At 42.9% G+C, this 25732-nt stretch overlaps 1 protein-coding gene across 1 annotated transcript in view; it reads left to right on the top strand.

The window, feature by feature from the left end:
- The window catches only part of DNER (delta/notch like EGF repeat containing), a 287788-nt gene extending 264984 nt beyond the window's left edge, over positions 1-22804 (top strand). Inside the window, exons 11-13 of the mRNA XM_040982795.1 lie at positions 7889-8020; positions 16103-16349; positions 22682-22804. Of these exons, the coding sequence (XP_040838729.1) occupies positions 7889-8020; positions 16103-16349; positions 22682-22793 (491 nt within the window). The 3' untranslated portion in view covers positions 22794-22804. The remainder of the gene's footprint in view (positions 1-7888; positions 8021-16102; positions 16350-22681) is intronic.
- Positions 22805-25732: the final 2928 nt, after the last annotated feature.

The raw sequence follows: 25732 nt of genomic DNA, 5'->3' as shown, positions 1-25732 counted from the left end.
GTGCTTTCCATCTTTGATGATGTGTCTCTCCATTGGCAGGGAGGGTAACTTTGTTTCTTGCTTTTAAAGATGTCCTTTCTTATTACTTTAAATCCCAGTTTCCACACCTAAGGAAGACCATACGAAATTTGTTCTGTGTCTGGCTTATATGACTCAACATGATAATGCTGCTGCAAGTATCTCTCTGATACAAGGTGTTCAGGTCTTTTGGAATACATCCAGACATGGGATTGCTAGATTAAATGGCAAATGTACTTCTAGTTTTTAAAGAAATTTCCATACTGTCTTCGACAGTGGCTGCCCTGACTTACATCCCCACCAAGAGTGTTAAGTGTTGCCCTTTCTCCATACCTTCTCCAGCATTTGTTACTCTGGGGTTTTAGGCATTCTTAGTGAGGTGGTATCTCATTGTGGTTTTGACTTGCATTTCTCTGATGGCTAGACTTGCTGAGCAGTTTTTTCAGTCTGTTAGCCATTTGTGTTTCTGTCAATGACTCCCTGTGAAGACCCTGCACCCACTTTTCAACTGGTTTTTCTGTTGTCGAGTTTTTGTTTAAGTTGGTAACATATTTTGAATGTGAATCCTTTGTTGGATAGATAGCTTGGAAATATTTTTTTCTCAATGCATTGGATGTCACTCAGTGTACTCTTTGCTCTGAGGAAGCTTCTGAGTTTATGACCCCATTTGTTTGTTTCATCCTCTTCAGCATTTTTGAATAGTTGAAGAAGTATTGGAGTTAATCTTGGAATGCTTTGTATGATTCAGTGGTACAACTGTGAGTGAAGGCCTAGGTTTTTTCCTTGCTTTGAGACTTTTGATTACTGTTTCAATCTCAGTCTGTTTAGATAGTCTCTATTTTATTAATTTAATCTTGGTAGATTATATGGATTCAGGAATTTCTTCATTTCTTTGAGGATTTTTGATTTACTAGCACATAATTCTTCATATCAGTTTCTTCTGATTCTTTGTATGTTAGTCATACTACTTGTAATGTTTCATATTTTCTTTTCTTTTTCTTTGTGAATCTGGCCGGAGCTTTATCTGTTTTGCTGTGATGTTATTTTTTTGCCTACTCTTGATTTCAGGCTTGGTTTGTTCTCATTTTCCTAAGTACTCATGGCACGTGATCAGATCTTTAGCTTCACACATTTAGTTTTGTAATGTAGGTACTTAATGCTACATTCTTCCCTCTTTGTATTGTTTTTGCTGTATCCTAAGATTTTCATATGTTGTTTTTTCATTTTAATCTATTTCTGTAAAGTTTTTGTTTTCCTTTTTAATGTCTTCAGTGACCCACTAATCATTTAGCAGAGTGTTGTTTAGTTTCCAAGTATTGCTGGGTGTTGTTCTACTATTCTTGTTTATTTTAGCTTTGTTTCTTTATATTCTTTAGAAGACACGTGGTGTGATTTCAGTTCTCTTAAATTTGCTTAGACTTGATTTGTGGCCTAAATGTCCCATGTGCTGAGGGCAAGGATGTGTATTCTGTAGCTATGGGATGAAACGTCCTGTAAATGTTGGGTCCATTTGCTGTATTACATAGCATGTCATTTGAACACAGATATACTTGATTAATGAGAAACTAGTAACTAAGATAACACTTACAATGCAGGGAAAGCTGGAATGGGATGAGCTATTGTCAACCAACCATTACATTAACCAGGACAGAGTGGCCCAGGGTAGCCCAAGTTTGTGTGGCTGTTTGACCCCATTCAGACATCTTGGGTCCTCTGAAAGAAGCTCTTAGCGGATCTAATTTCTAAACCTGTCATACCCACCATTAGCATGATTTATGATCACTATGGTCCTTGTGGACCTTGATGACCTAGCTGAGGTGATTTTCAAGGTTTTTTTTTTTCCTGTAATGTTACTGTTTTCTATCTTTGCAACATTAAACTTTGTGTAGCCTTCTGAAAATAAGATGGTGGAGTAGCTACATGAATTTTCTGGAATTCTTATGTGTGTGATAATTCATTCCCCTCGATTTCTTTATCTGTCACTATTTATATCCACACATGGTCCCAGGTGGTTGTGGCATACTTTGCATCATAATCCAATGCTGTATTCGTTTTATTGTTCAGAACGGTCCCACTCTGGACACCTAGAGTGTCTTCATTTGGCTGCTATGTCCCATCGTTGTGTATATGTTCCCATCGCTGTGGGGGTGGGATTTTTGGCTTGTTTGTTTGTTTGCTTAGAGCGCGTACTTTCTGACTCTGTAAGGAATTCCAGTCTCATCTAAGGCTTTTCTTCCCCGGTCCTCGAATTGTCCATCTCCCCAAAGATCCCTTTATTCTTTCTTTCCCCTTTGTTAGAGAATTGTATTCAGAAGGTCTAGTCGCTTGCTGTGCTTGTTGTTATTCAGATGTCATTGCTTTCAGGTTCTCTGGACTAACACAACGGTGAGATCCGTGTGTGCGTACTAACCGGGGTAGATACGGATTTGTAGACAGCAGTGTGCAGCTGTCTCCACCTGCGCCAAGCTTAGTAAGGGTTGATAGTGCCATCTCCAACTCAAATCCATGACTCCAGGTCTAATCCATTACCACGTGGGTAATTCTGGATTTCTCTACTTACACTTTCGTGAACTCCCAAACCAACAACAAGATACCTGGTATCTGACATCTGTTTACATAACTGTTCAGTTCTGATGTTCATGTACAGAAATATCAGAATTGTCAAATTGTCCTTGTGAGAAATATCTTTGTCAGCTAGAGTACAATGCTTGTGTGCAGCTCATTTTGCATTTGATCTGTGTATGTGTGTGTGTGTTTGCCTTCTATTCCCTTAGTACACCAGAGGCTAGACATTCTAGATGTTTTTCCTTGTTACTCAAGCTTAAGGGAAAAGTATTTAGTCTATAACTTGATCTCTAGGGCTTTTAAAATGTTCTTTATCAAATTAAAGAATTCCTCTGTTTCTTTTTTTCTTGGTGAATTTAATCATGGATGAGTATCAGATTTCTTCAGATGCCTTTTTTGTATTGATTTATATGTTCGTGTGTTTTATCCTTAGCCTATTTATGATCTACGTTGCATAAATTAATTTTCAAACACTGAATTGATTTTATATCCCTAGGATAAACCCCACTTGGTCATGGTACATAGTTCTTTTTGTATATTGCTAAACGCTGTCTCCTAGCATCTTGTTCATGATCTATATTCATAGAGGAATATTTGTCTACATTTTTCTTAATATTGTCTTTGGTTTATATCAGAGCAAAACTAATAGCAAGAAATGAGTTGGGAGGTGTTTTATTTGTAGCAGATGATGTCAACTTGTTAATTCTTTAAGTATATGATAGAATTTACTAGTGAGGAACAGCTGGACCTGAAGATTTCTTTGCTGAGGATTTTAGAAATTTATCTATTAATCTTCTGAGAGATAATTTAGTTTTCTATTCATCTGTTCAATTTTCTTAGTAGTTGTAAGCCTATTCAGAGGAGATACCGCATAATGAATGAGCTGTGGTGCTTTCTGTTTTTTGTGGTGGGGCTCTTTTTCCTCTAAATCCCAAGCTCTCTGTGCATAGAGGTCTTTGAAGCAGCCCGTACCATCCTCTGAGATGTGTGGGCGCTGTAGTGCTGTCTTGTTTTATGCCTGGTATTGGTAACCTGCATCATTCTCTTCCTTTGTCAACAGACTGCTTTATTGTCTTAATCTTTCCATTTTCTCTATCATTTTACTATTTTCAGTTTTTTGATTGCTTCTCTTACCTCTCTGATGTGATGCCTTCTATTTTCTTTGAGTTTATTTTGTGTTTCTCTTTCTACATTATTTAACTGAAACCTTAGGTTAATACATGCATTCAGTGTTAAAGTTTTCCCCCTTCAGGACTGCTTGCATTGTATCCACATATTTTATGTCATAGGTTCATTTTTATTCAATCAAATGCTTTTTCCCTTTCTCTCACTTAAAAAAAATTGTGTATTTAAAAGTTAGAGTTACAGAGAGAGTGGAAGAGATAGAGAGAAGGATGGACAGAGACAAAATGAAAGAGCAATGTTGATTTTCCATCTTCTAGCTACCTCCCCAGATGGCCGCAATGGCTGGAGCTGAGCCAGGCTGAAGCAAGGAGCTAAGAATTTCTTCTGGGTCTCCCTTTTGAGTGACAGGGCCCAGAGACTTGGGCCCTCCTCCACTGCCTTTCTCAGGCCATTCGTAGGGAGTTGGATCAGAAGTGGAGTGATCAGAACTGAAACAAGTACCCATATGTGATGCTGCCAGCACAGGTGGCGACTTTCCTCGCTGTGCCACAACATTAGCAACATTCTAAGCAATAAGCGCTTATTCTTAGCATTCTTTCATATTTTTTTCTTTGATGGATTACTTACGAGTTCATTGCTTAGTTTTTGAGTTCTTTGTTTTTTTTTTTTTCAGATGTTTTGCCATATTTCCCTTGCAGAATTCTAGTTTGGTTACTTGATGGTCAGAGAAAATTCTTTCTATGTTGTCAGTTCCTTTAAGTTTGTTTAATATGGGTGATAGAAATAAGTTCGGGGAGAGTGGGAGATAAGGTTGGTTCTGTTACTGCCAGTGTTGAAGCGTCCTGGAGGGCGGATGTTGCCGTGCTCTATTCTGCGCTTACTCACCTGGACAGGGGCAAAGCTTAGTGTTTTTGCAGTGTTTAGCTGGATTGGAATAGTTTTTGTCTATACATTTTGCCTTGAAGCTGGCCATATCCTGTTGTCTGGCCTTGAGGAAGACCCCCTTCCCTTTCCCCGCCGCATGTATTGACACTGCTGAATTGGTGGCTTTTCCAGACTTAGTCCTTGATCAGCAAAGCTGACATGAAACCTCAGCAAGCTCACCCTTGTGTTGCTGCCTGCGTGTTGGTTCCCAGCCAAACTCAGAATCTTCTATGTCCATCTAGAAAGGAGTGTCCAGGATGTTTTCAGTTGTAGTTAGAGGGAGGAATAGGGAATAAGCATCTCTTCTGTCTTTTGAGATCCATACGTATCACTGTAGCTGTTTTTAAGACTTCCCCTGTATTACAAGGTTTTAGCGAATGCATTAGCGATGTGCCTCAGTGTGGTTTTATTGGCATTGCTCTTGCTTGGGGTGTGTTGTACTTCTTGACTCCCGGACTATAAAGGTGTTGGAGTGTTATTCCAGAAGGTAGGTCATTAAAGTAAATCAAGAAGTATCAGAAATAGGCGTTACTCTTGGGTTACTGTAAAGCACACACACTATACAAACAGTGCCAGCAAATTGGCTCCCTAGGCAGCGTAGAGTTTATATCATTACCTTATGCCGTTTAATCCCTTTTGCAGTTCTAAGAAAGCTGTGGTGGGGAAAACCAGAATGGTATAGGTCTGACACACTCACAGTGCTCTTCTCCTGAGGGTTGTAGATCACTGTCTACAAGAGTTCACTTTTTCTTTGTTCTGTCATGTCTGCCTTTACCACGTTTTCTGAGCCAGCATATCTCAAGAACAGACAATTTTAGGGAGCTTGGACTCCTCGCTACTTGTTTAAGCCTAATGGTGATTCAAGAACAAAAATATGCAACGGGGCTGCCCTGGAATCGGAATTTGGCATCCACCTCGCTGAAGAAGCTGTGCATCAGAACAGGATGAAGTAGTCTGGACCCACAGCTGTGGGTTTGCAAGAGTTTATGGACTTAGAAGGGTATTACAGTGGCATTGATCTTCATGGGGCAGAGTGGAACTTACGAGTTTTGCTGGACTGTAGAGGCAAGGACAGTGGCACCACTGCTGTAGCTGACTATAAAGGTAGAAGGGCATCTCATTTCAGAGCTTGCAGTGGTAAGATAGCCAGCCAAAGAGAACTATTGTTTAGTAAATACCTCAATTAAGCCTGTTTCCCTTAGTGGTTGGAAAGTAGTAGTATTTGTCAAAGCCTCTGATTTTATCCTTTTAACATTTCTCATCGTGTTTCTGATGATGTCTCTTCAGCTGGCATACCATGTAATGCTGTTTATAACAGCTTAGTCTGTGCCCTTTTCCACTCAGTGTGATTATCGCATTATAGAAAGACAACCGTTGAAATTAGTAAGAAGCAATCAATTTCATGTCTTTTCTATTGACATAAATTACTATATTTATTGCAAGAAACACATTCACTTAGACACTACTGAATTATTATCAACCTACTGTGACCTCGAGGTGGTCGATATTTCATTCTATAGCTTTTACTTTAAAAACAAAATAGATGTCCAATACATGAAGAATGTGAAGTTCAGCAGATGTGACATATGTCAGGGTGGGCGTCTGCCTGGAAGATGGTCTATGCCTGATGAGAGGATGTCTTGTAAATGTGAGGAAAGCCACTGGCAGGTATGAAAGTAATGCGTGAGTTAAATAAGCTGAGAGGAACTACTGTGTGCTTGATGAAATACTGCCTTTTGTAAATGGACACAATGTTTGATTTTGCATTCTTGCTTTCAGCTCTGATTATAGCTATGCAAGGTGTTTTTATTTCAGGATAATTTTTTTCTGTGTAATTATCTGACCAAATGCTGGCATATGTTGATAATTTCTTTTCTCATTTTCAGTCACTTAAGAGAGAGTGCCTCAACTTGAAGTATCCTCTTTAGCTTCCACGTGATGGTTTTATGTTTTAGAAGTGTGCTCATTTTATAATGACTCATAATGGATTTAAAATCACTTGAAGATGGCTTTGTTGATATAACTTGAGAAACTTGTATTTTACTCTTTATATATAAAATCATGCATATTTATGAAGTGCCATGTGATGTTTCCATACTGGTATGTGTTCTGTAAACCTTCAAGACAGAATTTATCTCCCCAAATGTGTATCATTTCTTTATGGTAGCAACACTCAGCATTCTCTCTCCTAGCTTTGTGACATGTATGATAGAGTATGTTTTTATTATTTGTGTTCACCTTCCTGTGAAACAACACCACAGAACTTGCCCCTTGTATCTTGGTACCTGTCAGTCAAGTACCAGCTTCCATCTGGCTCTGCTCCCTAGCCTTCCGGGCATCTCCTAACCATCCCTCTACTCTTTAACTTCTCTAAGAGCAACTTTCTCAGGTTCCACAGAAGGTTGAAGTCCTGCAGTACTTGTCTGTTATATACCATCTTCAGGTTCCAGCCGATAGCAATGTTTCCTATAAATCAGTGTTTGGATTAGAGTGTTTGGATCGCTGGGATTCTGCTTCTCTCTGAGATAGGCAAGGATGCCCAGAAAAGCTGAGCAGGAGTTGGAGGCCGCACGCTGCCTGTGAGGGAGTCTCCCTCAGGGCACCATTTCCCAGGGACTCTCTGTGAGGGTTAGACTACTCTCAGTTCACGACTGCGTCACGGGAGGTGGGCTGGGTGCTATTCTGGGCATTTCAGGTCCCTTTCTCTACGCCAGGCATATCGAGGGATTTGGAAAGTAGGGTAAATTTTCATAATTGGCTCAGGCAAGACTCCCAGCTTTGTCCTAGAACTTTCCAGAAAAGAGTCAAATGTCTAGTCTCATATACTCAAACACTTGGCTACAAAATAATCATAAACTGAGATTTTTTGGCTTTCTGGAGTTTCAGAAAAATAAATAACAAGATTCAGCTGATGGAATCCAAAATTAAAGACTTCTTTAATAAACCAGGAACCCAAGTTCAGTCTTCCGATCAACCTCAAAGAATGTATTCAGATGTGGGAATCAGCTGTGGTTAACTGGTTAAACAGACTTAAGGAGAAATTCTTTTGAATACTGCTAATTTTTTTTCCCTATTTTAGTTTCACTAAATGAGATCCCTTGTCTGGAATTTTCTGAGAGTTCTGTACTTTATACAAACAGCAGATTGGCCTCCAACTTGCAGGTCCTGACCTCTAGCCTTGCATCTCCATTTTGCCAGAGAAATGCTAGGCACCCTGGGTGCAGCCATCTCACAGTCACTTCTCCGTGTTTCCTAGGTGACGAGTGCGACATTGACATAAACGAATGTGACAGTAATCCCTGCCATCACGCTGGAACTTGCCTGGACCAGCCCAATGGCTATAGCTGCCACTGCTCACATGGCTGGGTGGGAGCAAACTGTGAAATCCGTAAGTATTTTGCCAGATCCTCTACTGTAGCATTACGTTTGCCTGCAGCAAGACGAAGATGCCAGCTGTAACCAGATAACTCCTGCTCACCAGTCACTGGCAAGGCAGTGAGCCCTGGAGACAACACAGGTTACCCAGGCCTCCCAAGCCCCGTCTAGCGCTCCCGCCCTCCCGTGCACTGTGCCCACTCCTTCCAGTGTCTGAATCCAGCTTTCCCGGAGTGAGGACTTTCACATGTCATCCAGAGTTCACCACTACTCATGCAGCCAAAAATGTGCTTCGCGGAGAAGCATCAGAATCCTATCAGAAAATAGAGCCTTTGTGTCAGATTTTTTTTTTCTTTTGGTGAAACCAAACAAAACAGAATGTAAATTCATTTTGCACTTAAGTCTGCAAGGGTCTTCAAGTGGATTAAGTTCCCTCAAGTGCCTGGAAAGAAGTCCAATGAAGGCAAAGCTTAAAAGAAAATCTGAAAAACATTTCAGGCTGCTCCAAGTTAAGTGTTGTCTTGTGGTGAACTTGCAGCAGTTTCACCATGTCGCAGTCGGCCCTTGAGATGTACAGACACCAGGAGTGAGCTGAGCGGACAGAGGGATGGAGAGCTGATATGCAGCTGTGTGTTTACCTGTTTGAGAAAGTGCTGGTCATTCTGCTGTGACAGCTACATCCTTAGTCTCTTCCTAGAACAAGAGGGGTCCTTTTCACCCCATCCTAGAGTCCTCAGTGCATAGGGACCCTTACCTGTGGTGTATGTTTGGAATAAGGGTGGTGAATGCACAACGTTCTAGCTGTCTATCTGGTTCTCACCCTGACTTTGGCTTTCTTTGTGTGACTGGGCTTAGTTGTGCTGAGCCTCAGTGTACTTAACCATAAAATGAGACCAGTCTTCATTCCAAAATGTGATGATGTGGAATGACACATATCATGCATTCTGATAGTCACATCTGTGTATTACTTTTGAAATCATATTGTGAAGATAAACCTGTATAGGAGAGTATGGATAAGAAAGTTCAGAAACACTAAGAGTGTCCAGTAAATTTTAAACTCAAGTCCAATGCTAGTAAAAATGTATATAAATTATACTTATTTCCAATAATGATGATAATAAAAATATTCAAGCTTGGGTTCAAATCCAAGCTAAATTGTGTTGTAGCTATTGTAATGTGGGCACACAAATTTCCCTCTCACAGTCTTGTCCTTCCCACTAATGTGATTACATTAGGCCCACTCAGGTAATCCAAGTTAATCACCCTATCTCGATAGCCTCAATTTAAGCACATTACAAAAGTCTCCTTTGTCATATAAAGTAACACATCCATAGAACCTGGGGATTAGAGTGTGGGCATGGTTGGGAGACATTATTCTGCCTAACACCCCATCCTATCAATAATACCTGCCTTTTCTTCCAGCTTGATTGATTGATCAAGTTGGGGATGACATAGAATTTTACTGGTTATAGCATCATTCTAGTTGTGGTGAATGTTTGAGCAGACATGACTTGCCATCATGAAAGATGAAGATGTGGAGAATGGTTGAGGCATTGGGTCCAGTCCAGTGTCTTCTGGCCCCCAGGCCCTCACAGTGCATGATGACACATCTCACCTCCCTGGCTTTTTAGTTCTTCATTTACAAAAGGAGAGATTAACCGGCAAGGTTCATTCTTCCAGCTCCAGAAGTGTAGATTCCATCCTTCAAATAGTGTGGTCCTATATCAGCAGGCACAAAAGGTAAGGCAGATATATTCTGCTGCCTTTACCTTCCAGAATGGCACAAAGTATCTCCTACTATACATGGCATGAGTGGGGGGAAAGGAGAGGAGGGGATCTATCCTGACATACATACGGGCTATTCCCCATGGCACTGAGAGCACCTGTGCATGCTGAAAACACAGCACCACCCCGTCACTGGGGAGCCCTACTCAGGTAGATGGCTTCTCATCTACCATTGCTGACGATGCTGAAACCTAGTGGGACCGGTGGATTAATCCCAATTTAGCTGTTCCACACTTGCTTCCTCTGCTCCCTGTTTATCCGCCAATGAGTGTTTCTTAGACATTTGTTTGTTCAGGGGCCGAATTTTTGGCACAGCAACCATCCAACAGTTGTTACGTGCTTAATCCGTTATGTGGACAGGCGAGCTGCTTTGTGTCTGTTCCTCACTTTTGTGTAAATCAGCCTTTTTGCAAAACCAAAAATAATTTTTATCACTACCTCACATCGGTAAACACTGTGAACCTTTTCTCATGTATTCTTTTAAAAATATTAGTTCTATTATTATTAAAGATTTATTTATTTGTATTGGAAAGTCGGATTTACAGAGAGGAGAGACAGAAAGATCTTCCATCTGCTGGTTCACTCCCCAAGTGGCTGCAACAGCCAGAGCTTAAACAATCCTAAGCCAGGAGCCCGGAGCCTCTTCCAGATCTCTCATATGGGTGTGGATTCCAAGGCCTTGGGTCGGCCTCTACTTCTTTCCCAGGCCACAAGCAGGGAACTGGAATTGAAATGGAGCAGGTGAAATATGAACCAGTGCCCATATGTGATCCCAGTGGATACAAGGCAAGGATTTAGCCAATAGGCTACCACACTGGGCCCTATCATGTATTCCTGTAGATGTATTCAATAGACTATGCAAGTCTCTTTTGTTTCCCTATAGTAAAGGATTATTTTATTCATCTTGTGTTTTTTTTTTAAGATTTATTTTATTTTTATTGGAAAGTCAGATATACAGAGAGGAGGAGAGATAGAGAGGAAGATCTTCTGTCTGTTGATTCACTCCCCAAGTGGCCACAACAGCCAGAGCTGAGCGGAACCAAAGCCACGAGCCAGGAGCTTCTTCTGGGTCTCCAACATGGGTGCAGGGTCCTAAGGCTTTGGACTATCCTCCACTGATTTCTCAAGCCATGAGCAGGGAGCTGGATGGGAAGTGAGACCACTGAGATTAGAGTTGGCGCCCATATGGGATCCTTGTGTGTGCAAGGCAAGAACTTTAGCCATTCGGCTACCATGCTGGGTCTGCTCTACTTGTTAATACTGCCGCCTCTCAGTAGACAGCAGCCTACTCGTGTGAGAGTATCAGTAAGGTAATGTCTCAGAGCTGGAATGGCTAGGTTAAAGGGCTTTCAGTTTTAATACTTGGATTTGGCATGATGGTTATTATTGTTGTAATTTTTCACAAGTGTTTATCTATATACGTTGGCTCTTTGCTTTTTAAATCTTTGTCTTGGAAGCAATGATGTGGCAGTCCCAAGGTGACTTGGAAATTACGCTTATTTCGTACTTACCCTGTTGATGTTTTGAGCACCGGTTACTTTTCCTGGAATAACTGTGGCTGTGTGTGAGGAACGTAGCCTGACCGAGCGGAGAGAATGCTGCTCTGGAGTCGCGTGGGGGAACTCAGTGCTGTGACTTGACGTCGTTGTGAGTTGCAACTCAGCTGCTCCGTGGCTGGAAAATAAGATCTCTTAGCCCCAGTCCTTGAGAAATGGGACAGTGAATGTCAGCGTGTACTGCGGTGCCTGGCACCCACGGGGACTCAGTACATGGCTGCTTGAACTGTTGATGAGCTGTCCTTCTCTTTGATCACTAGTGATCCCTGGAAGTCTACCCGGAGTGAGATTTGTGTTTCCCAAATGCACTGTTGACATGTGAGAGAATGTGGGTTAAAAAGCACTTTCTACAAATACGGAGTATTTTAGGGTCACACACAGTATATGGATCGATGGTTGCTGTTGATAGAATTAGGCCTTGCCATTTCCCTTGTGGCGTAGAAACAGCACATGAGCAGATCTTTCTAGTCTTCTCTGAAAACTGCTGATGGGTTTATGTACCGGGGGAATGGTTCTCAGGCCTCTGGCTGCAACCCGCCGGAAGATATGATTCATATCTTGACGCTATGTATGACACATAAATATGCACATAAGCACCCCAAACGTGAAATAATACTTTTTCCTGAGTGACACACTCTGATACAGTTTTCTAATTTTTTTTCCAAAATATGAGTATAGTCTTACTTCATTGATTTCTGCAATCTTCACTTTGCAAACCACTACTTTATTTATTGAAATATGTGGCTATAGAAACACAATGCCTGGATTTAAACACATATTCTCTTATTCACTTTTAAAAAATTATATAAAGGGTATGAATTTTATGGTTTTAGGAGCCTAATGAAACTTCCCATCCTATTCTCCCACCTATTGTCTCTTGTCCTTTCTTTCCTATTAATTTTTGCAGTGGCATATTCTCACCAGCTTAACCCTCCACTAAGTAAAGAATTCAGCAAGCAGTAGGCTTCTTCTGCCAGCTGTGATGTGCATTAATCCTGGGAAAATCACTTCCCTCCGAGTCTCATTGGTTCTTGTATTAGTTAGAGATAACAGTATCTTCCTTAGAACATTTTAAGAGGAATAAGTGATTTAACTCCCAAGACACTTAGAATCCAAACCAGCACATATAGACTTTTCAGTCAATGTCAGCTGTTACTCACCAAGATAATGAGCTCATTGTCCACCTGACGTGATCATGTGGGGGTCTTGAAGACACTTCCTATTGAAAACACACACACACACACACACACACACACACACACACACACACGTGTTCAGGTCTTCTGGTCAGCATTGAATGTCTTGGTGTGATCCCTGCTCAGCTACAGGGCACAGCTGTGCTTGGCTTTGTTTGTGGGTACCTTGTGAGATCTCTGTATCCCTCAGCAGACTTGGGCCCCATGAGCAAACTTTTCACTTTTTTTCTGGCACAAAGTAGGTACTTGATGCTCTGAATGGATTCCAGGGAAGAAGTGTATCTGTTCCTTCTGTTCCCTTCTTCCATGTGTGCGGATTCGCAAGGGTTAATTTCTTTTTCCATCTTACTGTTTTGGTTGCACCTGTAACCTTTAGCTACAGGAAACATAATGTAATCCAGAGGTTCCCCTTGCAGTTGTTCTGGGTAGCAGATTGTCTCAGAAATTCTGAAGCTACTAAACGACATCTCCACAATGACATTCTCATCTACTCACTTTTACTCTATAAATAACTAAGGTAGACGAATTAACTAGTCGTAGTCCATGGCTAACCCCCTTTCCCAACTGAAGGAATTTTGGGGACCAACTCAAATGCTTAGTGCAAAAGCACTTTGTGGAATACAAAATCCCAGTTAAGGAAAAATGAAGAGGATGCCTTCTTTTTGAACAGCTCATGTGCTTGTGTTTCTGACTGTGCACCTGCTGGGACTGATAAGTTGACCCCATCAGTCTGGATCATGCTGCTTCCCCGTGCTGTGCAGCCAACATGCAGAGGGATTCCAAGCATGCAGCAAAGTGTGGTTTTGGAGGGTGGTGTGCCTGGACTGGCAGACAGCAATTGCAGCCACCTGGTGCAGACCAACTTGCTGCCTGTGTGACCAAGTATTGACTTTGCTCAGTTCTAGCCTGGCTACTAAACTCAAGTTTAGTTAGCAAGACATTCACCTTCACTCCCATCAGAAAAGTTTCAGGAGATGGTAAAATAGAATATAACTTTAAAGAAAAGTGTAGAGAGAGGAAAGAAAGTAGAAGTTTTTGGAGTCATTTGGAGAAAGTTTTCTCAAAAGCCAGACCACTTGGAATGCAGACACGTGGGAGATGGAGCAGGCGGTGAGGAATGGCAGCTGTGGAGGAACTCAGAGAAACTGAGCCCAAGATCAGCACCGTTGTTTTTTTCAAAGCAGTAGCCATGTGATTGTGTGTTTTGGCTTTTACACAATTAACACAAGTGTCAAGTCATTTGTTTATTGGGTAGATCACCAGAAATGGACTTGTGATGACCAACACCAGATCTGCGTGCTCTACTGAGCTGGAGTACAGGCGAGCTGCCCTCGTGTTTCTGCTAAATGGATGTTGTAATGTTCCTCATGGAGCCTTGAACTCCAGTTTGTGTCTGATTTTTTTTAGAGACTGTTAGAATAAATAGAAATCAAGTGAATTGGTCTTACTCTTTTAGCTGCAAAAGTAAATCTTGTCTCTCACATGTACCACCTATTGCCAAATGACATGGCTGCTGATTTAGCCATGGAGTTTTGCTTCTGTTTCTACAAAGCAACTTTCTGTCATGACGTCATTTGTGGCGATTTATGTTGCCGCACCTGTGTTTGTAAACTGGTTCAGACGGAGCAGAGAGTCAGTCACACTAAACTCCATGTGCCAGGAGCTCAGGCCAGCCAACTCCAGTGGCACCAGTCAGATTATCTGGACCCAAACTCAGAAGTCATTCCCTGCATCCTTTTCTCTGCCTTTCTCAGGGACCGTCCAGGCTGGGCACCCGGGTCACTTTGCTGTTGGGCTTCTCAGAAATGTCTCTGAGGACTTGTCCTGTTGTTGCATCTTTATCTGAGCTCTGCAGATGTTAACAGTTCAAGGCAAGGGATGGCTAATCCTTGATCCCATAAGCACTGAAGAAGTAGCTGAGATGAAGTTGTGGACATCTAGGAGCCACAAACATGAGGGTATTTTAACAAGCTCGTTGAAATGGAATTAAATGGTGAAGCGTGTGGGTGCAAAAAATCTGAAATCCATGTAATTTTCCTCTTAACATTTTCAGTGAACTTTCTTCTTTTTTAAAGAAGATTTGTTTATTTGGAAATGAGGGTTATACAGAGAGAGATGGAAATCAGAGTTACACAGAGAGAAGGAGAGAGAGAATCACCTGTTCACTGCTTTTCTGCTCCAGATGACTGCAATGACCAGTACTTGGCCAGGAGCTTCATCCACGTCTCCCACTTGGATGGTTTCTGAATACTTGGGCAATCCTAACCTGCTTTTCCTAGGCTGTTAACAGGGAGCTGCATCAGAAGCAGAGCAACTGGAACTTGAACAGGTGCTCAGTACAGGATGCCAGCTTTGAGGACGGTGGCTCTACCTCCCAGGCCACAACACCAACCCCTCCATAGACTTTTTAAGGAATCTGGATATGCATGGATTTCAAATGGTTTTTTTTTTCCTACCAAAGCAAACCTTTTAACTACATTTTGTAAAAATTTTTCCTCACTTAAAATAGAATAGGGAGATGATTCCTGAAGATTTCACAGTACTTCTTTCCTAGGCCACAATCAGGAAACTAAATTGAAAGTGCAGCAGTCTGGACACAAACTGGCACCGAGATTGGATGCCGGCTCTGTCAGGCAGAGGATTAGCTTGCTACCCTACCACTCTGGCCCCTACATGAACTTCAGCTTTTCAATGAGTAGTTAGATATTCTGAAGTCATATACAGTTCACAAATTATTTTATTACATAAGTAGGTCATGTTAGAATACATCATTTTCATTTCAGCCTTTTGCTGGTTAATTAATATTTTTACATTTTACTAAGAGCCTAATATTAATGCTATGTCTCATTTTTTGTCTGTTATAAATCATGTTGGAGCCGATGGGGTGGTACGAGAGCACAAGAATAGGGGACATGTAGCTACACCTGCAATGTTTTATCTCTTTCTAAAAATTATCTGAAGACTCTAAAGCAAAATGTGAAGGCTTATTAACTCCCAGTAATGAATACAGGATTCCTGGTGATTTTCCGAGCCTTTCTATGAATATGTAGTAGTGGGGCATTTCACATTTAAAGTTGTGATTCTAAGATGAATTTTCTTAGACAGGGGATTTCTGCATTTACAGGGGTTATTTCTGCAGCACAAATCCTAAAACACATTAAAATATGTGCCTCAGAAGGGTAATGTATCAAGTTATAGTCTCTATTCCTGTGTGCCCTTGTCAACTGTGCTTATCATATTTTAAAAATAACATTTGGATGTCGGTAGAGAAATTTCATTTAAAAGATAATTATGGAGCTGAGCAGTTTTCCACTCACATTCCTTCGATGAACTCTCTACCCCCTCTGCACGTTTTCCCGTGACATATTCCTGGGTTTTCATGATTTGGGAAAAGCCATTATGCCTTAAATCCTTCATCCCTTGATCTGGACTATGCATAGAGGATGATTCTTCTAGGTTTGCTGGCTCTGAAATGGTAAATTACTGATGCCAGGGAAGGAAAGACAAGTTGCAAAGGCCACAACTCATGCCCAGCCCTGTGCTTGCTTTGGCCTTCAGACCTGCAGTGGAAGTCCGGTCACATGGCGGAGAGCCTCACCAACATGCCCCGGCACTCTCTGTACATCATCATCGGAGCCCTCTGCGTCGCCTTCATCCTCATGCTCATCATCCTCATCGTGGGCATCTGCCGCATCAGCCGCATCGAGTACCAGGGCTCCGCCCGGCCTGCCTATGAGGAGTTCTACAACTGCCGCAGCATCGACAGCGAGTTCAGCAATGCCATCGCTTCCATCCGTCATGCCAGGTGGGCTTCCGGGGTGTCAGCGGGCAGGGGAAGCGCTGCTCACAGGTGCACCTTCTTGGTACCAGGTTTGTAACAGACACAGGATATCGCGAGAAGATAAAGCATAGTAAGTGCAGTGCTGTAACGGGACAGCAGGCAGCCAGGCTGTGCGACCAGCTCTGGTTTACACTGAATACTTTCGTTCATCTAATTTGTGTTCATCATTGCATCAGTAGCTGATTGTTAATTTCTCTGTGTTGAAGCATTTCCCGATGATTTCTGGGATATTGGACTATGCTGCTTTCAGACCATTTGCCTAGATGGATGATTCTGATTGATGCGGGGACTTACAAAAGGATAATGAAACAGCTTCCATGTCACTTCTAGAGTCCATCCTGATAGAGAGCAGTGTCCTGCTGTGGAGGGAGGATTCCAGCAAGGTCTGGGCTGATGTGCTTGTCAGGGGAAGTCTATGCATGAGGCCTCAGGCAACAGAACAGTTTTAGCTACTCCATGACTGGGTATTTTAAAAGACCATTTGATAGCTCCACACACTGAGAAATGGATAAGTAATCCTTAGTAATAACAGTCATGTTAAATCACCCTTATTAAAGGTTTGTACAGATCACACCGGATTTGCTTCTGAGCCATTATAAACAACCCAGCTAATGTAAAGAGTATTTATCCTAAAAAAGACAATAGCAACCTTGTCCATTGAAGTGAGCCATGTTTTCTTTCCATCAGTGGACTAACCTGAAGAGATCAGCTCAGAAGTCAGTATAGTTGAGACTGGCTGAAGTTGATGCCTTAGGGCTGGGTTCAAGGGCACTGTTAGCTGGATGACACCCGCTGAGATGTCATCTGTTGGTGCTGGTCAAGACACACACTGACAGAATTCTGTCTCAATGCTGCAGATACGAAGAGGTGCAAAAAAAAGTCTTCTTTAGAAGATCAAACCCCAAATCTTGCAACTGTTTCTTTGCTCCACAAAGTTACAGTTGGCTTCTGGGAAGAGGAGCTGGTGGCACTTGGGAGGTGAGGCGGTCCTGCCGTGATGCCTGGATGGACCTGAACCCAGCTGTGATTTAATTGTGAGAGACAGCAGGGAGCCTGGCCTCCTCCTCAGGGCCTGCGCTGCTGCTCTTCCTGCCTCCTGCTCCTGAGGCCCGTTCAGGCAGCAATGCTCCCAAACAGCATGATCTCCTCTCAGGCACCTGCTTCTGTGTCCCGAGGATCCTGGCACACAGAAGATCTCAGCAAATTTTCAGGTCAGAAATGAGTGGGTGATCTCAGTGAGGGGTTGACCCAGCACCAGACCCATGACCCCAGCCTAGGAAATCAGATCCCCCCCACCTCGAGAGGTATTGTAGGTAAGGCCCGTTCAGGAGCCAAGAGGCAAGCTTTGTAAAGCTGGAGATGAATTTTTCTTCCCATGTAGGCCTCTTGGGAAGGAAAAAAAGAATAGTCTTGAAACTCCTGAAGCAGAGAATCGACTGGAATGCATTTTACAAACCTGGATTCTATTTGGCACTGATTTTTATCAGAAATATGTATGGCAGGTTTCCTAGCCAACAAGCTGCTGCACGCACCGGTGACAGCAGATGGAATGATGATATTAAAGGAGTGTCTTCCCAAATAGCTGGAATTCAGGAGAACATCTCCCTTGGCAGCTGAATTAGTGACCATCTCATGTTTCTGCAGCCTGCCTATGCAGAGGTTGTGGCTGGGTCTCTGGCCCACTGGCCCCTGTTGCTCCCTTTCTGGGAAACCCTAGAAAGGCATTGGCAAACTCTCAGTCATTTGGATGTTACCCTACACCTACTCTGTATCTCAGACTGTCTGCCTGCTGCCAGTCTGGATGTGATACTGAAGGCAAATGAACATAGCACAATGCTCTGTGGGAGGATGCTGAGTGGGTCACCCGGGACACTCACAAGTGACTGGGGAAATACCTGGTGATACTGAGGTTGGCCATCTGTTGGTGTTGTCTTCTCTCCGGAGTCACCTGTGCGTTGGCAGCTTGCTGACACACAGGCAGCAGAGTTTGTAACTGGTTGGCCAGAGCTGAGTTCTGGTGGCTCTTTCTGAGTTCTGATCCTGAGGTCGCATCTTGGTTGCTGGAAGCCAGGTCTCAGCAGGAAAGGCCTGATCTCACAAAGCAGAAAGAGGCAAGCCATGGATGGACAGTATTGCTCAGCAGCTCCAAACACAGTGGTTTTGGTCTTTCTCAGTCCTGGGTCACGGCCATTCTCTACAGCGTTGGCTGGCTGTGAACTTGGTAGAGAAGGTCTGCTCTTAGAGCTGCTGCACACGGCCCTTTATTCTTGTAGAGAAATGGGCACATGAGACTTGTCACCACCTGTAATGTTTGCGCCCTGCTGGTGTCACAGCTTCTGTTTAGTGCCTCTGTGGCGGCCAGCATCGACTGAGAGCTTCCTGTGGGTCAGACGCCATTCTAAATGGTTCTGAGATAAGGCATTGGCAAAAATCTGAATCTGTAGTCCATGACACAGGTGGCAAGAATGGGCTTAGAGAGATCATGCAACTTATACAAGGTTTCTTACGTGGGAAGTCCAGGGTAAAAGATGTGCTAGCTCGAGGGCAGTGTCTTCAAATGCACCCAGTATGTAGACGGTCACCAGGAGTGGGAAAAGAGACTCACAGGTCGCGTGTTCTTCACGTGCATGGAGGCTGCAGCGAAACGCCTAGAACTCAGGCCCCAGAGGCCAGATAATTCCACCTCCCACAAGGAGTCTGACCTCGAAAACTGATTCCTAATCTTTTATTTCCTCTTCTGGTAAAGTGGGACAAGTGTAACCTGCTCATCCCCTAAGTTGCTGTGACAATGAGATGAGAGGATCAGTCCCTAGAATTGAGACAATCACGGGACTCTGGTGTGACATGAACACTGACCTCAGTGCCTGACGTGCGAGCTCTCGGCGGGCCTCGAGGAGGAGCTGGGAAGAAGCGTTTGAACTGCTTTTCTGGAGGGAGAGGGCATGCCTGCTCATGTACATCCCGGAGAACGCTGGCGCCCTCCTGGAAGCTCAGCAGTATCTCCTAAGTGTCATGGTGTGTGGTCGCAGCTCAGCGGGGAGTTAACAGGCGGAAACGTGACCATAGCTGCCCACCAGCTCTTGAAGAATCAGTTGTTCCCACTGATTTTCTAAACTTGTATGATATTTTTTTTAATAGACAAGAATGCTTTCCCAGTCAAACTTCACACAGAATTGAGGGTGAGAATTCAGTTGCAAACAGTATGCAGAGTATATTCTCGCTTTTGTTAACATGTGTAATAAATATTATATATGCGAATGCGTCCGTAAGTTCACAAGAAAGTAGAATTAAAAGAGAAGTTTGTTTTGGTACAAAAATTTTTTTAAGTCCATTTAAATCAATTTTTTCATAATAAGCATTTTTTTCCATAGCTGTTTGAAGATTTCTCATATACATGGTTTTAAGATTTTTGATACAAAATAAACCTAGCCTTTGATTTTATTTCCTATGAACTATTTGAAGTTCCCTTGTATGACATATTCAGAGGTGCTTACTACATACCTGCTAACGGAGCTGAAAAGATTTTGTGGTGCGGAGTGGCCAGAACAAAGGATAACACACAAAACATTGACGCCTTTTCCCTTGGGGAAGGAAACAAAAATGATTGTTAGGGTGTTCAGTAGTGGCCTTCAGGCCACACAACCTGTTGTGAATACTCCACTCTTGCTATATTACACGTAAACATCCAGAATCAGTGTGAGTGGCTCGACTACAGTCCAAGAAAGCTGCTTAACACCAGGCAACAGGCTGAACTTGGCCTGCAGCTAATAGTTTGCTAACCCCTACACAGCAATTTAATTTTCTCTAGCTCCTAATTTTTTCTTTCACAACTAAAATGTATCCCGATAAGAAAAACAGCATGCTACTTGAGAAAAGAACAATCATGTTTTAAAACTGTGGTAAAAAATTAAGCAGCCTCTTATGCTGCTTTAGTGCCTGGAGTTTAAGATAGAAGGCTACAGGTGTTTCTTCATCTCCTGGCATGTACCCAGTTTTGAGAAATGAAGGAGGTAGAAAAAGCTGTTACTGTTTGAAAGGTCAGCATGGGCTCACGTCCCTGGATCCCCAAGGATGAGTCCACCCTGGTGAGAGAGGTTGGCGATTCCGTTGTATCAGACATGGGATATGTATGTGACATCCATCAGATGTTCTATCAAGCAGACCATTTTCACTTTGGCTCAGTAGATGCTGCACGTGGGGTGGGGCGCTCTGTGATTCACCTGTGTCAGAAGAGCTAAATTCTGACAGCTGGAACACTGAAAGGGGATTTCAGGCCCCGGCCTGATTGCGCCTTCCCTGCTGGACACATCAGTCCGAGGTTCACCAGTTTATCTTGCTAACGTCACGGTCCTCCGTGACCCGTTCCTGTCATCACCATGTGCCCCAGGAAGGTGGGCAGTCTGGAGGCAAAGTCGTGCTGCCTGCCCAGCTGTCTGCTTTGAGCACACACAGGTGAACAAATGGCTCATTGTGGAGGGGTGTCAGCAGTTGTCTAGCACACTCAGTGACTGCACAACAGCCACTCTCAGTCTCACATTTAATTTTATGGTCCTTTGAACAATACCTTGCTTTTGGTTGAATAAAACAGACATCTAATTTTCTAGATTTTGAGGAAACTGATTCTTCTTCAAACAGTAAAGACATATGAAAATATCTTTTAAAAAAATCTAACGGAGTCCATCAAGTTTAGATTTTTCTTCTTGGTCAATTATAAATTTTCAGTTAATTAATATGATTTTTTGGTTCATACATCAAAGTTTCCACAGGAAGCCATAGCTATAAGCTAGGATGTGGAGAAGTTTCTATAGGGTTGGTAAATTTTTCTGTTAAATTATTAGTAGTAAGTAATACATTTTGAACAATGTATGTGGCAGCTTTGAAAACTTGTCAGAATATATGTTTTTTTTTTTCCCTTAAAGCAGTTTCTGATGAGTTCAGACTTGAGGGGAAGGGTCAGGTGCAGCAGGCCTTTCCCACTCTCCGCTCAGCCTGGAACTCGACCCAACCTCTGCAGATACAAGTCCAGGCTCAGCGCAGCATCACATTTCAGAGACGGAAGTCTTGCTAAGGGGTGCAGGCTGGCTCTGGGTCTCCTGGGGCACAAAGCGTTGACTTCCCCACCTCTAGCCTGGTATACCTCCCTGCTCCTGAAGGTCAATCAAACGGGAATGAATGGGAGTTCAAGATTGACAAATGGCTGCAAATGAAAGATGATCTGACGAATGCACTGTTTTCTCGTCCCCATCCCCCGCCATGCCAAACTCGCCACAACCCCGTGGATCCTGCTTCTCTTCTCCAAGCATAGCGTGTATCAGGGAGCAAGAGACAGAGAGGCACCCAAGCTCTGGTGGTTGAACCCCTTTATTTCAGAGGAACCCCCTTTTTCAAAATGCAACATTCTTCTGAAATTCCTTTTTAATAAACCCGGTTGGACACATCTAAAGGAAGGGGGAGAACTGGTGGGTTTTTGTGGACGATTGTTTAAATTCTGTTGTACTCCAAGGCTTTTAGGAAAGGTGAGGGGTCTTACCTTTCAGACCACCCAGAAGTTGAGTTAGCTTTATTGTAATAACTGCTTAAGACTGGCTTAGCAGTAAATCCTGAAATTGGGTTTGACTTCCCTGGCTTCTAGGAGTCTTCAACCCTGCCATCCAGGGGATTTTTGTGTTTGCAGATCTGTTGGGACAATGGCTTGTGTGTACCTGGGGCTTGGGGTTGGCATGATAGATGCTGGGAGACTGCATGAACAGGTGTCTCTGCATTTGACACTACTTCCTGTTCTCTTCCTCTGTTATATTGAGGTCTCAAAGGACCTCAAAACCTTCACAGCTTATCCCTGAAAATCCACGGGAGAGGTTGTCTGTCTGTAACACCCTCCCCCCCACCACCACATGCTGTATTTCAAGCGCTAGAGTGGATGTAACATACGCTTTGTTCTCCAAGACTTATAGGTCTTAGAAGATAAAGGCAAATCAACATATGTTTTCTTAAAACCTGTTGTGGCGTTGTCATGCCCAACTGCTTTGCCAGGATTTAATGTAAAAACTTTGACATTTGTTTGGCCTGTCTTGTGAAATCCATTCTTTGGTGTTTGCATCAAATATTCATGTTTTACCTATCAGTGTTAATATCAGGATTCTTTTATTTCTGCACCAGCAAACTAGAGGATGTGTTCAATGGACTACTGCTAGGGTTCCATTTGATTCTTGAGTGTAAGTCATTGTTACCACTTGCCTTTAACAGGACTTAAGCTCTTATATGCATCCAACCAGAATCCTCTTTCTCTGTGATTTCAGATTTGGAAAGAAATCTCGGCCTGCGATGTATGATGTAACGCCCATTGCCTATGAAGATTACAGTCCGGATGACAAACCTTTGGTCACACTGATTAAGACAAAAGATTTGTAATCTTTCCCTCTCTCTCTCTCTCTCTCTCTCTCTTTTTTTTTTGGATTATTTTTCAAAAAGATGGGTTACTACACTCATTGAAATATTTTTAAGAAAATAAAAAGCTTAAGAAATTAAAAATGTTAGCTGCTCAAGAGTTTTCGGTAGAATATTCAAGAACTAATTTTCTGCAGCTTTTAGTTTGAAAGAATATTTTAAAAACACAGAATTTGTGAACTCCATAGCCTACATTTTAATGTACTTTCTAAACTGTACGCTTCTACAAGTGTGTGCTGTTTCATGGTAGACACTATTGCGAAACCCAGATGAAATTCTGCACTTGTTACAGAGTAAGTCTAATCAAGAAGTTGCTGAGTGCTGGCAGTAGAGTTAGGAGAACATGTAAGTAGAGTATGATACATAATACAGTATATCCCTTACCTAAAGAGAAGTCAGAAATGTTTGTTTTGTGAAAACGACGCTAGTTGAATTTATTATTCCTCTCCTGAATGGAATTAGCCTCTGCCTTATTCAGTGCATGAGTAAGTGATTTATTTCTGCACTGTTTGAACTTTGCAGAACCACGATTTTGAGTTTGTTTTTGTCATTTGTGTAACAGTCTTCAAACTAGGCCTTGAAACCAACCACAAGGAAGGGGTCTAGTGCAGCAAATTACGATGGAGTTCTGTCTCTATTTTTCTTCCAGCCCTCAAGGTTTTCTATTGTGAGTAAACTGAATTTACGTTTGAGTTGTTGTGTTGCTAAGAGGTAGTCAGTGTAAGAGCGTACTGGTTCCTTCAGTAGTAAGTATTTCTCATAGTGCATCTTTATTTATATCCAGGACATTCTTGTGGCTGTATTTGATTGGTATGTGCTTCTTCTGATTCTTGCTAATTTCAGGAATATTGAATAAACGTTATTAAGTCAAGGAATCACTTGTTTCTCCTTTTTTTAAATTGCATAAATCATTTTGGGTTTTATGTTGGTGGTCAAACCAATGCTTGTTCTGTTTACAGCATTTTAAACACCCTGAGGTATTTCCATGGTTTGCATGTGGTTGCCATGGGCCCTCCAAGGGCCCACAACAGATTTGGTCCCCATGATGACAGAATGGGAGGGAATGGAACTTTTAGGAGGTGGAAAGGTCCTTGGACCACTGGAAGAGCCGCCCTGGGAGAGGATTTAGGATGCTCTTTGTGACCCCTGAGCTCCTTCAAGAGTGAGTCCTTAGCAAAGTGAGCCTGACCATTGGGTGTATCTCCAGCTTTCTGTTTGGAGATGTGGCTTTCTCCTTGTGCACCTGCTCCTGCGTTGTGGTGCCATGCACCTTTGGGCCCTCACCAAAAGCTGAACCAATGGAAGCACCTGACCAGAACCCTGAGGTGAATAAATCTCTCTTCTTTATGAAGTTAGTCTGCTTCAGGTCCGTGGCAATAGCAGTGGAAATTAGATAACACAGCATCTCTGTGTGTGCCACAGCTGCCCCTGTGGTTGCCCGACTTCCAGATTGTCAGTGAGCCACCCTTGTTGCTTGCCAACGTGAACCTCATGACAAAAAAAGGAGAGGAAGAATTCTCATCTGTAGTTTTGCATCTGAACTTCCCAATGAAATGCAGCGCTTATGAATATTGCATTCAGAGACACCTGCAGCTTCCTGGGCAGGCACTTGAGAGCTGAAGAGGCATTTTACACGCTGCTTTAACGTAGAAATCAGATGAAATGACCCTTGCAGGCAGCTCTGTGGTCCTTAGAAATTGAAGTCGTTAGGGGCCACCTGGCATCCAGTTCCATTCTGTATCTGACTACAGAGTCATTTATTTAAAATACAACTTTAGCATATGACGGGATTGTTTGGTGTGGGGCTCAGGGGCAAAGAGGTCATTAAGTCAATAAGATGGCAACTAACAGTCAAGGTCACTGGGTTATATGTGGCAAGCAAGATGGCAGCCAAGGACAGAGCCCAGGCATGAACCAGGGCAGGGGTCACGTTGTTTGATAGAAAAACCAAAGATGGCCAGGGCCATCTCGCTCACCTACCCGTGGCCTATGGGAGGTGGCTTCCGCAGTCATTCTCCTAGTAATTGGCTCCTAGTTTCTCCCCTCCTGGTATTCCTGAAATTCCTGGTCTGAGGCTATCCCTTACCCTATATAAGGAAATGAATTTCCCCAATAAATCGGAACTGCTTAGACAGAACCCCTGTCCATCTGTCTCTTGTGGGCTGGGAGGCTGGGTGGTGGGCAGCAGGCTCACCCCCTGAGGCAATGGGGTACTAGAGGAATCTGTGGGGGAGACCCTGCAGTTTGGTAGGGCCACAAGAAGACCCGGCAATAGGTACAGGGGAGGGTTTGCAGCACAAAGAATGATTTAAGATGTTTTTCTTCTCTCAGTGTCCTCCAAACATCTGTCTGAAATCTTGCACACGGCATGCCAAAATGCCTGCTCTTCAGTTGTTACATGATACCGTGCAATATGCTAGTATTTTTAGTTCACTGAAGTGTCTGGAAGCAAAAGTAGAACAACCTTAACTGTCAATGGAGCAACCATGGGAATACACAGCTGAGGATGGGACACAGGCCTGTGGACTACCACCTTCCATAAAGGACCCTGTTGGTTGTATGGGTCAAGGCCCTGCTGTCAACACCAGGAAGGGACCTGATGGGAGCTGAATCCGAGCTTCTTGTCTCCCCTCTGTGCTACAGGCTCATGTCTGGGCTATTGGTCTATTCTGCTTGTTGTTCCTTGTTTGCAAGCAGCTCTGATCACATCCTCAAATGTCCCGTCCTTCTCATCCTTGGGTTCACTGTCCGGGATGCCCTGAAGTGAGTTGTGTGGGAAGAACTAACTGGCCTTTTATCAATCACAGTTGTGCTTTTGAGAGAATTCATGAAATTTAGTGGTTCAGATTTTGGGTAGAGTCTGATGACAGTTTGAGAGCAGACCTTGAAACATGTCTGGAAAC

The sequence above is a fragment of the Ochotona curzoniae genome, unplaced genomic scaffold (assembly GCF_017591425.1).
Source record: "Ochotona curzoniae isolate NIBS_2020 unplaced genomic scaffold, NIBS_Ocur_1.0 contig_3643, whole genome shotgun sequence".
Taxonomy (NCBI): domain Eukaryota; kingdom Metazoa; phylum Chordata; class Mammalia; order Lagomorpha; family Ochotonidae; genus Ochotona; species Ochotona curzoniae.
The sequence above is the reverse complement of the archived record's forward strand: the minus strand, read 5'-3'. Positions and strand labels throughout refer to the sequence as shown.